This window comes from Poecilia latipinna, unplaced genomic scaffold (genome assembly GCF_001443285.1).
Source record: "Poecilia latipinna isolate Pla-1442-1.1 unplaced genomic scaffold, P_latipinna-1.0 Scaffold2200, whole genome shotgun sequence".
NCBI lineage: Eukaryota > Metazoa > Chordata > Actinopteri > Cyprinodontiformes > Poeciliidae > Poecilia > Poecilia latipinna.
The window spans coordinates 91588-104930 of NW_015114816.1; the positions used below are offsets into that span (position 1 = coordinate 91588).

General features: G+C 40.4%; 1 protein-coding gene across 2 annotated transcripts in view; it reads left to right on the forward strand.

Moving 5' to 3' along the window:
- tmem117 (transmembrane protein 117) overlaps positions 1–6520 on the forward strand; it is a 68498-nt gene extending 61978 nt beyond the window's left edge. For both annotated transcript variants that reach the window (XM_015017891.1, XM_015017892.1), the window contains exons 7-8: positions 1388–1517; positions 2978–6520. In XM_015017891.1, coding sequence (XP_014873377.1) covers positions 1388–1517; positions 2978–3639 — 792 coding nt within the window. In that variant the 3' untranslated portion in view covers positions 3640–6520. The remainder of the gene's footprint in view (positions 1–1387; positions 1518–2977) is intronic.
- The last annotated feature ends 6823 nt before the right edge of the window (positions 6521–13343 follow it).

Here is a 13343-nt window from a genome sequence, read left to right on the forward strand (position 1 = left end):
TATATATATATATATATATATATATATATATACATATATATATATATATATATATATATGCGCAAAGGGAAGTCATTAAAGAAATTCTATTTTCACCTTTATCCTATAAGAATGTGGTTAGAAGGATTTAGAAACCTTTTAGGGATGCACGATACATATTTGCATGAACTTCAGTAATTATAAGTAAAACTGGGCTGATATTAACAACCAATGTTTATTTACATCTTGTTGTCATTTGTGTAAGTGTTTCAGGAGGAGACGGGTGAAGGGCCTTGGCTATCAGTTCATCCTTAGTTTGTTTTTAAACAGTATTTTTAGATATCTGGTTTTAATTCAATGTACTGTGTGGGACTGGACACTAAGTCAATAGATAATAGTAATATTATCTATTGATGTATTATCAATAGATAATACATCTGATTGAAAATTCAATAAAATTCACTGAACTCCGATTATAGAACCGCACAGCATTCTGGGAGATGTAGGCACAGGAAAGACTTTAGCCTCTCAACCACTCGGCAGGCTAAGCAAGGTGGGTGGCATCAACTAACTCTCCCGCTCTTTGGTTACCTAGCAACAACCTGCTTCTCAGCAATAACAGTTTAAGGTTTTGCCACTGTGCCTCATAATGTAAAGGAGTGAAAACTGTGTATAAAACAGAAAAGGTCATGTCAGTAGTTTTTCAGATATTTAAAACAAACAACAAAAATAAAACGTAATGAATAATTATTGACATTGACTGATACGAGACGTTTTTATCACGATACGTTGTCCAGCCCTATTCAGTCCAAAAAGAGGCATTTTACAGTAGTTATCTCCACCACATTGAGCCGCTCCTGGCTGCTGCGCCATCTGAAACATTCAGGGAGTGATTTCTTTCTTATACTTGTGAATCATGTCGGTATGAACGGCGGCAGCTCTTCTTTTGTGGTTTCCAGCTTCATACTGCGGGTGGGGCGGGGTGCGGTGGGGGAAGTAGCTTAGTGACACTGCAGGGCATCGGCAGCTTCTAAATGTCACTTTGCTCTGCCTGTTGATGTATTTTGACATGTTGAAATCCCAGCGCACGCCGGTTCACTCCACCAGCCTGTAAACACTCGGTGTGATCTCCGCGCCGCAGCGGCCGACACCTTGTTTGACCCTCAGTCGGCGTGTGAAGAGACTCCACCGAGACTTAATATCAGCTAATATGAGAGACTTTCAGTGAAGTGTGCAGCATCCAATAACGGATGATACACGGTTGACATTTTTCACTGCTGAAGTTGTCATTTGAATGCGTTTCTTTCTTTTTTTTCTTTTTTTCTGCTCGAGCCGCCGCATCTGGTTGAAGTTAACTGAATTGATGGTCGATTGTGTTTTTTTTGTTTTGTTTTTTTTTTTTTGACAGGACTGGGAGTTTCCTCACTTCATGGGTGACCTGGATATGAATTTACCTGGAATGTCAACAACACATGTGAAGGTCAAGCTTCCTGTTTGCAAGCGCATCTTTAAGGAGGAGTACCACATTCACATCACAGGTACATTTGGGAATAACAGGATAAAGATTGTGTCATTGTTCTAGGGGGGAGGATCTCCAGCTTTCAAACAGGCAAAAATCATGACAGGGAAACTGGAAGACATCATTAAAATCGATGAGGAAGAAGCGCCTTTCATTTTCTCGTAACAAATTGGGAGTAAAAAAAAAAAAAAAAAAACGTGGCGTGGCTGCTCCAGTTTCCCCGTTCCCCTCCCCGTTGGGAAGGGTTCGTTTGTTAAAACCACAGCAGCCATTTATAATGCATGTGTAGTTGATGTGTCACGCAGGTGCCACAGCTATGTTTTCATCATTCCTCACATGTGCCAGAGCACTCTGCGAACGAGTACGGTTTTTCCTTTAAAACCGCGCCCTCCCCTCCCACCTTTTTCTCCGTGGAGAGCTGAGAAAAAGAGAGAGAGAGAGAAAAAAAAGCAAACGCTCCCGAGCTAATCGCCACACTTTCAAAACGCCCGGTAATTTTTGCGAGAGGTTGTTAACCCGGTTGCATTGGATAGCCATTAAGCGTGATGAAAGTGGCTACACCGCGACGTGATTGGTTTAACTAAAAGCTTATTAGCATCACATCTTTGGTGGTGGTTGGGGGAGGGAGTGGTTTCGTGTATACCTGGGGAGACATGTTCCTGCTATCAGTCATCCTGAGGAGATGGCTGTCTCATGGTAATATAGCGATCTTGTAAGTAGCACCTGTAAATGGATTTCTCTTTCTCGGTGCATGAGCTGAATGCAAAGCGAAAGGGAGTCCTGATGTGCGACGGTGAAAGCATGCCTCTCTGATGATGGCGTTTTCCCGGACAGCAGCGGTCAGAAGTTGTACACGAGGTCGTCATTGGCGTGAGCTTAATTTGAATTTGTCTTGGGGAAGGGTATCGCCAACTTCAGTTTACTTAAAAACCAAGCGTTTGAACTCGATGTGGGTTTGATGTAGACAGAGTTAAAATTATGCATATGGGCTCAAATATACTCAGGCTGGGATCTGGCTGAATGTTCTTGGCAGAGTTTGGTAGGTTCATTGATTTCCTGCCAGAGACCGGGCTTTAAAGCAATGTCAGTATACTTACTTACAGCAGTGTTGATCTTGAGGCCGTCTCAGAGACTTATTGATAGGCTGCTTTGTTCTTTCCAAAACCCGTTTTGACCTTTTTAGGGTCCTTTCCCTGTTGTGTCACCCAAATCTAACCAAGTTTCAATTGATCTCTTTAAAACAGAGCAAACTGGTTGGGATGGTCAAGAAGAATTTAGGTTTATTCAGAACCTAGTTTTACATTACCATGTATCTGACTCTAATTAATTCACTTTGTTGATTAGAGAAATTTCTAAATGAATCAATTTAATTATTAGTACTAATTTGGATAAGTTCACCCTCAAATTATGGACAACAACCCTAACCCTTCCTAACCCTAACCCTAAATCATGTGCCTCTCTCTCTCTCTCTCTCCTAAGGTAAGTGGTTCAACTATGGTATCATCTTCCTTGTGCTTATATTGGATTTAAACATGTGGAAGAACCAGATTTTCTACAAGCCCTACGAGTACGGTCAGTACGTTGGGCCAGGAGAGAAGATCTACACGGTGGAGGAGCCGGAAACGCTCAGAGACTTCAACCACAGCACTCTCACGTACAAGTGGCGCTCCACCAACATCAACCCGAGCACCAACAAGACGTACGTGGAGCGGGACATGTTCCTCCACAGCCGTTACATTGGGGCCAGCTTGGACATCAAGTGCCTGGCCTTCATCCCGAGCGTGGCGGCGTTTGTCCTCTTCGGCTTCTTCGTCTGGCTGTTTGGGCGCTTTCAGGACAGCGAGACGTTCACGGAAAACCAAGACAAGGCGTACGAGAGGATAAAGAGGAAATCGCCTTCGGAGTACAGCAAGGAGATGGGAGCGACCCCGGAGGACACGCACCTGACCATGAGCGACAGCCTGAAGCGGTCGGGAACGCCGATGCTCCTGTCGGTGGACGGGCCGCACTTCGGCGCGACGCTTTCCACGAACTCGACCATATCGATGGACACGCAGGAGACGCACCCGAGCATTGTGATAGACAACGCGGAGCAAGACGAGCCCGTTGTGTCTTTTGACGTCCGCAGACTCTCGCCGTGAACGCGTGGACTTTCCGACTGCGCCAAAGCAGAAAGAATTTACCGAGACTTCAGACTGTTGCAGGTTTTCTTACCCGCTAAACTTTATCACACACATTACTGAAGCAAACCTGTGTGTCTTTCATTGGGATTTTATGTGCTAGACCAATACAACATAGTGTAAAGATGAGGACTAAATCAGGATTTTAAGAATCTTTTTCAAATAATCACTTGGGAATTGTTGCATTCATTTCCATTTAGCCCCTCTGAGTCAATACTTTAAATATTATTTTTCCTTTTCATTATAACTCGAGCTTAATCAGATAAAACAGAGAGTGTCCGTGAACATCAACTTTCACGTCTTACCACTGATTCTCAATTAGATTGAAGCTTGGACTTTGACTAGGTCGCTATGACACATGAATATGCTTTGATTCGAACCATTCAGATATAGACCAGTCTGTATGGTTTGGGTTGTTGTCATTTGCTGCCACATGTAGCACTTTGTACGTGGTCCAAAAATCCAGTTTTGATCTTAAATGATCAGAATATCTTCTTTCACACGTTTGCTTTGTCTCCTACTGTAAACAAAACTCTTCATTTACTTTATTTCAACAGTGAAATAAAATAAACTTTTTCCAGAGACCACGATTAATGCCATCGTATCATCACTCTCACTTGACCTTTGAACTTCTCTTGGCTGCTTCTCTCCTTACTAGACCCGTCCTGTTTAGGTGGACACCTCCGGGTAATTTGTGGCATAATTTTGGCCTTATTGACGGAAGTTGTTTATTAATGACTTCTAGCTGATTTTTTTTTATTGGTATCAGAATAAAGGGGCTGAATATAAATGCAAAACCTTTTATTTGCAAAAACAATCCTAAGTTTTTCCCTTAATAGTTACTTTACTTTGTTTTGGTCTCCATATAAAATCCAATTAAAACACATAAAAATTTGTGTAAAAATGTAAAAAAAAAACTTATATATATATATATACATATATATATATATATGCAGTATACAGAGTACATGTGCTCGGGTAAGTGACGTTAAGAGAGCAGGTTCTGTGGTTTTCATACATTTTTTCTAAGATATCCTCTGAAAAAGCCTCCATATTGGCACCGGTTCTGATGCAACTAGCCTAATATGAAGCAGATCTTTTTAAAACAATCGGCAAACTTTTAATTGACACGGTGCTGACTTGGATTTTTCTAATTTACTTCAGTCATGGTTTAAACTAATGGGTGCCTATATATCTGAGGAGTGCTTCTGCTTCTGCAACTCAGAGCCGGAGCAGTATTACAGCTACAATCGTGCCTTGATATTTCATATGTTTATATATTAACAGCCTACTGCTACGGAAGATGTCCTAATTATGGTCTGCTGGACTGATCCCTGCTGTATATCCTCATATCAAACCAACAATTGTTACCTCATTTGGTCGTCGGCTTGTGCCGGTTTTTTAATTTATTCTCTTGTGTTGCTTTTAATCCGTTTCAAACGTTGTGTGTCTTGTCGAAACGACGCGATTATCAGCATCAATCTACGTTGATGACCTTTTCATATCCCCTCACTCGATATTAAGGCTCGAAGATAATAAATGCAATCAGCAGAGATGAAATAGCAAAGCAACAAGCCGCTCGATGATTGCAAATGTGGCTCCTGCTCCTTTCTCTGAATATCAACCAAGTCGGGAGTTTGGTTTTGCCCTTGGCATAAACATGCTATTGAAGTGGAGGGGTATCTCTCTCTTTTCTTTTTTTTCCCCTTCTTTCTTTAAAGCTCAGGGCTTCTTTATGTCTAAATAATCTTTGAAGGTTTTGGAAGCGGGTTTTTTGCAGGTATATATTTTTGAATATTATTCAGTTGGCACATCATCCTGCTACTCTGAACTCATTCTGTAGCCGCAGTATTTCTCTTCACAGTCGCTTTAAAGGTGTCTTTTTCTGAGTTTTCGTGTTCCACGTTATTTCTTTGTAATGTAGATCTGTGGGAGTTGGTCCAAAAATGTGCCCTTAGACATTTTTTTTCTTTAAAGTGCAAATATGAATTAAATTATTAATGAGTTACAGATTTTTTTTTTTTTTTTTGCATGTGTGTTAAAACGTTTCAGCAAGAACTTTGCGACCAAAGATTCCAGGTAATCCGGTGTTTTAACCCTGCGAGAAATGTACTTGATCCTCTTCGAAAGAAAAGGCCAAACACACATAACGGCTTAAAGCCCTGCTTAAAATGTGTTTAAACAAGCAAACAAACAAAAAAAAAGATAATAAAAACTTGTATTTTTGCAAAACACACCCAAATAAAAAAAGAACAACCAATGATTTAGTTTTATTTTGTTTCGTTAGGTAAATAGTGGTTTAAAATGATTATGTTGACTGAATGTATTCATTTAGTACATCCAGTTAGATGATATTTAACATTATACGTGCTTAATTTCTATTGGTTTTTTTTGGTTTTTTTACTGAAAGGTTATTACACAGAGTACTATGACGGTGTGTACTGATGAGGCGCTCCATACTGGAGTTCATTACAGCTGAGGTCCCTCTTTGTGTTGAAGTTTAATTGAGCACATTGTGTGTCTGTGGATGACAGAGGCCATTCTATGAAGAGGTCAGTTTATTTAGCATAATTGCTTTTCACCTCTTGATTCTGTCATTTTTATTTATTTATTTATTTTTTTACATTAGAAGCCACAAATCACATTGCAGCATTTAACTAAAAGAAGGTGAATGTTTTTTGTTGTTTTTTTTTAGTGGGGGGAACCCTGGACTTTTCTGATGTTCTTACTTGATTTGTTCCTTTCTCTGTGTTTTGTTTCAATAGCTGGACCTTTCCTTGCTTTTGCTGTGTTGTATATCTGTCCAGTCTTGTGCTGCCAATAAATCAACCGTTTCCTGTTATTTTTGGGGGTTTTTTTTTCTACATACTCTATTTTCCCGACTGGTTTAATTTTTCTTCCTGGATTTGAAGATTCCAGGAAGGCTTCAAATCTTAAGTAATTCCCAGCGATGGGGAGCGAAGGGGGGATGGAGCAGGGGGAGACAACCGTTCTAGTTTACATTTTCTCTATACGCTCGGCTAATAGTTGCCAAGCAACAGTGTAGGTCAAGCTCCTTGCAGCTGCTGACCCAATTAATGTGGGCGACACCAGAAATTATGGCACTATCTCTTTACAAGGACACTTGAATATGTAACCTGTGTACACAACATCCTCCTTAGATTAAAACAAGTCCTCCTCGAGGCCCGTTTGATTTATGCCGGCAGGAAACAATTTCAGTCTGTTGCGTGTTTCGTTCCCCCCGGTGAGGTTTGTTTACGAGCACGTTCTGTCTGTGTGCAAATGAGTTAGCGGCTTGATCAGAAGCGATGGAAACCGAATCCCCTGCAGACCTTCCCGATTTCTCGTGTCAAGATGAGGAACGTCCAAGTGGTGCTACCAGAAGAATATGGAGTCGAGAGGCAATTAGTGGATTGAAAGTAAAAAAAAAAAAAAAAAAGTTACAATGTTGTGGATTAGTTTATATTTGCAGCCAGTTAGTCTGCTTAAAAGGGACAAGTTAGATTTATTTATGGATTTCAGCCGTGTTGAAACGTTTATATATGACGAATGCAACGTGAGCGCTATTTTTTGTAACATTTTAACTTGGGTGTCCTTACATGGCTGTTATGTTCTATAATATACACTATGATTCATAATAAAGATTCCTTCAATGCCAAAATATAGCATCTCAAATGTATCTAGCTGATAGAAAAGCAAGGCTGTGTCAAAATATATCAAACTTAGTTCATTTGACCCATTATAACATTTTAGTTTCATATTTCTATCATTCCTGTTTCTCCCTGCCTTATGCCAGTGCTTTTCAAAGTGGGGGCCTCAACAACATTATCAATTAAATTGATCAAGCTGCATTGCTATACTATCCTCAAGGTAGCATAGCAGGTATGAAATGAGCAAGCAAGAAAAAGACTGGAGGAATCATCCAGTCACCCTGCTGGGTTTGTGATTAATAAAATCTTAAGTCATTTTCTTATGCATGGGGTGATTGTGTGGGGAAGTAAAGTTGATCAGGTACTATATTATTTTTATAAAATCGTAGTCATATTACCTGGTAACATTTCCCAGCCATAGAGCAAATGAACAACTAAAATCAGAAGGTATGAGGCAGCATTTATGCTAAACGAAAGTAATAATTATAGAGTAGTAAATAAAAGTGAGAAAAAAAAAAGTTTAATGTTCCTTTACATATTTTGTATGTGGGTTGGTAAAGGAGATCTCCAGCTAAGAAGCCGACGACGTTTGAAAACGTTTGGGAGGTTTTCTACTGTTCTCACAGGACGGACTCAACAATTTCAGCTTCAAAAGGTTCCTTCTTTCTTTTTTTTAAACCAGCTAAAAAAAATCTTTCATCTTATTCTTCCAGTGAATTTAAAGTCCTTTTAATGTATTCCCCAGTTTACAAAGAACATAAATGTGGCTGTCTGGATAAAACATCATTGATTTCAGGTGTATGACATCCAGCACTTTCTTGGAGGTTGCAGTGTTTTCGCAGCCGATAACTACAGTACATTCCTCCAAGCTTCACGTGGCTTTCAGACCGACTCAAGAACGGCATGTAGGGAGTTTCTTCTCAAACAAAAACTGTTTGAACAATGCTGTGTTTCCGACTCTGTGTGAAATGGTTTGGAGTCGGCCCGGTCCCGCTTGACTCTGCTCAGAGCAAAAACAAGAGCAGTAATAATGAGATGACCCGGTTTGGAGCAACTTTACTAAATGACTGAGAGCTGACTGAGAGGCAGGCCATTTTGTCCAACGTCAGCGTCTGACCTCACAAATGCTCTCCTGGAAGAATTGTCAGATACTCCCACAAACACACTCGTAAACCTTACACACGCTTCCCAAGAGCGTTGAAGTTGTTATAGTCGTAAAGCGTGGGTCAACACCATATAAAACCTTAAAATGGGATGTCGTTAAAGATCGTCGTGAAAGGCAAGTAGCCCAACACTTTTGGCAATACGATGTATTTTGTCCAGAAATACACGTTACTGTAGAGTCGTGGGAAGTTATGTTGTTGAAACGAAAGGAACACTGAAGTTGAGTATGTTTTTTAAGAAAAACTCATCTTCATAAAACAAGAATTCACTAAATTATAAATAAGAAGTTCATATAATGTCAAAAACAGTTATATGTATTTGGTTTAAGTATTGTAAATACTGTAATACTGGAAATTATTTTTCCTAAAGGTTATGACAAAAGGATTTTAGACCGATTCAAGCCGACTTGAAAATAAGAATAGACTTTTAATATTTGAAAAAATAAAAATAAAAAAAAAACATCTGTTGCAGCTTACATTAAAGTTCAAATAGTAGTTACTCTTGGCTTAAATGAGGTTTTTATTTGGTAAATCACAAGTCAAAGTTGTACCCTTCAACATTTAAACAGACTAATCTACAAACACAAACTTTCAGGTCGAAGCTCCGCTCCTTTCAGTCACTGGTCTGCGTTTCCTCTGAAGCGTAGCTGACGCAACCGACTCAACTCTGTCTCACTCCTCACTTTGAATGATCTCTAATAAGATCCGCAGCCAGATGGTGTTTTCAGAAAACCTGAGGGGGAAAAAGAAAGAAAGAAAAAAACAACTGCGGTGTGAAAACAGGCAGGTGTATGAACACCTGAGGTCTTACTGATGGTTTTTGTTTGCTTTGGAAAATAAATCTCCCTGCCAGAATGATTTAGTTGTTTGAGTGAGGCCTTCACTAAGTGAGCCAAATGGTTGAGAAATATGATATTGATTTAAGATTTTTTTTTTTTTTGCTCCTTGTTTGGCGGACCAGGCAGTAATTCAGAGCACATCAGAAGTTAGAGAATCAGGAATGTTTTCCATGACTCATCCCGTCTACTGAATGTGGTTATAATTATGTTGGTAACATAAATTGTTAATGTTATTTTCCCCCCCGTCCCCCTTTCAGATTGGATCCCAAAATTCAAGCCTAATTCAATTTTTTTTTTTTTTTTTTAATTCTATTGTTTTTGGGGTTTTTTGCTTTTTTACCCTTACTCACAGTTGATTTCTCTGATCTGAAAGACCGGAGCCGACTTTGGCTTAGCAAAAGGAAACCATGCTGTTGTTTCACCTACGGCTATATATAAACCAGGAAAAATCCCCGAAGGAGATGCTCCTCAGCTACAGATCAGCTGGAATCTCCTCCGCTGTCTCTGAGCTCTCCTCCAATTAGATCAGTGCATCATGTCCTGGCATGGCCCATCACTCTGCGCTGACAGCTCTGTGACTCTCAGAGACAATGTGAAATTTATCAGTGCAGTCAGTCCCATCCAGCTTGTAGCCCCCCCATCCCCCATCCCCCACTCCCCCCACACACACCTTTAGCCATCGTGAGATGGTGTCTGTCTGTCCCTGGTGGTCACAGGGGAAACTGAATTCATCATCGGTTCCTTCTGCAGGTGTCTGATGCCTCACAGAGGAACGCGTGGCTCGGATAAATCTTCCAAAAAGCCACTCCGAGGACCGAATCCCCTCCCCCCCCCACCCCCCTAGCCACGGGTTTGCCGCTATGTTTCCCCTCGCTGTGAAAGAAGCGGAGCAGGTTACTACGCTCTAATTGTTCTTCGGTGAGACTAAATGTAGAGCTGCCTAATGTAACGGCTCACTGCTGAAAAAAGGTTCGCCAACAAACAGCAAAGCAGTCCAGCACTTCTTCAATGAAATTGGAGACAAATCGAGGAGAAATGCAGAAAAAAAAAATACTCATACCCATTAATCATTATCAGCAGAGCTCCCCCACCCCCATTAGGGTGTATGGGAGTTCACCCAGCAGGTTTACATATGTGTTCAAAACCTCAATTATCAAATCCATTAATCAACACCAATGGAGTCAAAGGAAGAATATGATTTTTGGTATTGGCAGAGATGATTTGGCAAGTCTGTGATGGCTGAATATCACGTATTCAGCTCTGCTGTCCAAAACACAAATGCATTTTCCTCACGATTGCGACATAATTTAAGGAAGAAATAAACAGGAAGAAATAACAGACTTTTTTGTGCTAAGTTTAGATCCAAAAAGAGAGTTCAACTTAAAAAACCGATAAAAACCCCCCCCCCCCCACAAAACAATACATCGGTGGTTAGTACTGCTGTAATTATACCACTGCTTAGTCAAAGTTGAGTGAACATTGGCATGAGAGACGGGTTATTGCCGGTGGGGTATGAAAATGTTACTGATAATTTCTTTAAAAAATAAAAGTTTAAAATAAGTTTTGCTCAATAAAACTTGGTCATGAAAGCAGTTCAGCATGCCGCATAGTCAGTGCTTTTGTGGTTTACGTTAAGAGACTGGATGCTATTGAGATTGCTCTCCAACTCAGGAAGGCCTCCAGGGACGCCTGAAGGTACAAGGCGCCATGTAAACCATGTCAAGTAACGACTGCACTGCCTTATATACAGACAACACCCTGACGTGTTTCGATATAACTAAAGCGAATCACTAACGGAAGCAGAGAAAAGTTGAAAGTCTGGCAATGAGGTGCAAAAGTCATATCCTTACCTTTAATGTCTGAGCAAACCAAGGTGAAAATGCCAATTCTGTCATGCTGCTAATCTGGAGGTCAGAAGTTGAAAGGTTTGGTAAAACCAATGATATGGATTAGGTTTAATGTGTAAGAAGAAGAAGAAGAGTAAACCTAAATGCAGTAATGTTACATCTCCGTAACATCTATTCTGTGTCCAGACTTTAAATGAATAAACATTGCTGCTGACTTTTAAGACTTGGACACTTTGCTTAGGCAGTAGTGGCACATTATTAAAAAAAGGAGTACCACGAATGACGTCTTTTAAAATCAAGTTCTGTTTTATGCTAATGTAGTGAGACATCTCCTTTTACCTTCTGCCTTGTCCACTGCACTTCTTCTGCATCAAACAAAAAGGAATTTGCAGACAAAACTGCATTTGTATCTTTTTTTTTTTTACTTCAAATGTTCAAGTGGCAAAGATTTCTCCATTTCCTAACAATATTTGATAAGCTCACTTTCATCCTTTCATCTCCCAAAACCAAGCCAAACCAATGGCTGTCATTAGCGTAAAAGTATATACTTGCCGTTTCCCCCATTTTCTGGCTAACATGTCTGAACAGTCAGTCAACCATAGACTGTAAAAAATAAAATAAAATCCACACTCCACCTATAAATGGCAAACGCTTTCATCTCTGAATGTTTGATAATCTTTTCGCAGCATTTGACATCGATGAGACACAAACGATGAACACTAAAAAATAATTGCATGATGCAGTTCTCGTTTTGACGGCTAAAATAACACTTTCACCCTCGACAAAGCGGTGACTTTGTGAAAACCAATTAGAGAGTTCGACGGAAAGGGTAAAAACAGACGATATGTTCTGGACGGGTGGGGAGAGGGGGGGAGGGGGAATTGTCACTGCATAGCGTTGCAAATGAATGTTGCTAGCTTAAACTCTTTTCTGAAGTAAAACTGGCCCTTCAACTGTTTCACTGCCAAAATCATATTTATATGTATGGTCATTAAATGTGAATATAGGGCAGGCGCTGCAGTGGACTCCCTGTTGGGTACCTTACATCTGTTGCGGAGGGGGCGATTCAGCGCTGCCATGGAAAATTGGACATTTAGGAGCCAGCTGGAGGAGCGGTCTGCTCTTCTGCTCCTCTAGCACTCAGGTGCCCACTGGCCTGCTGCCACCACCAGCTAGAAGCTGTTGGACCAAAGCAGGCAGGCCGCCTCGGTGGACACACTCTCTACTGCCTGTGTCCTCTGTCCAAAGATCCAACTCTGATGAGCTCAGAGTCGTAATAACTGAGATAAACAGTTTTTAGGCCAGGATCTGAAGAAGAAGAAGAAAAAAAAATCAAACGATAGGAGAGTGTGTTGGAATATATAGATAGGTCTTATTATGAGAGTTTATCTCGGGGATAAGAAGCCAACTCCGGGATGAACTCATTTATCGGTGGGTGTGTGTGAACAAAGATCTTTGCTAACTTCGACAACCAAACCGAAAATAGTTTTTGATTTAAGCTCTTTGTAGCTTTGAGGCTACAAGTTAGCTTCTGGTGGTCCGAGTCGGAATATTTACACTAAAAAAAATGCTAAAATATTTCCTCATCCCAAAATGCTGAGATAATAATGTTAGGACAAAGGTTGATGTTTAGCAGTTTTAGCTAAACATCCCGACCACCACCCAATGTGAACTACAGCTTTATCAGGTTTCGGGATGATGTAAGAAATTATAAAATAATTCTGTGACATAATGCCAATGGGTTTTGTTATTTGGCTTTCGTAAATACTAGAGAATGAATTTGTTCACTTAAAGCAAAACTAGCCTCCTTTCTGCTAATAAGTTAGCTGGCTGAGGCTAAACCGAGGCTAAGCTAGGCTAACACTTTCGCCAGACAGTTCAGTCGAAATAGTTTATACATTGTTTTAGATTGAGTACATTTGAGTACATTTTTCCATCAATAAAAGCCCCAATAAAGTATTCGCATTGTCACCGCTTTCTAACAAGAGAATACAGCCTGCATAGTTCCCTTCAGGTAGTCAGAGAGGCTTTAAATGCTGCTACTCCTGCTTTGTGCAAACATGTCTGCTCATTTAACACAGTGCAGAGGAGAAGAGACCCTTTTCACATGACGTCACACAACTTCCGTTTTGGCTCGAAGCTGTGTATCCTTAGTTCCGGTGTACA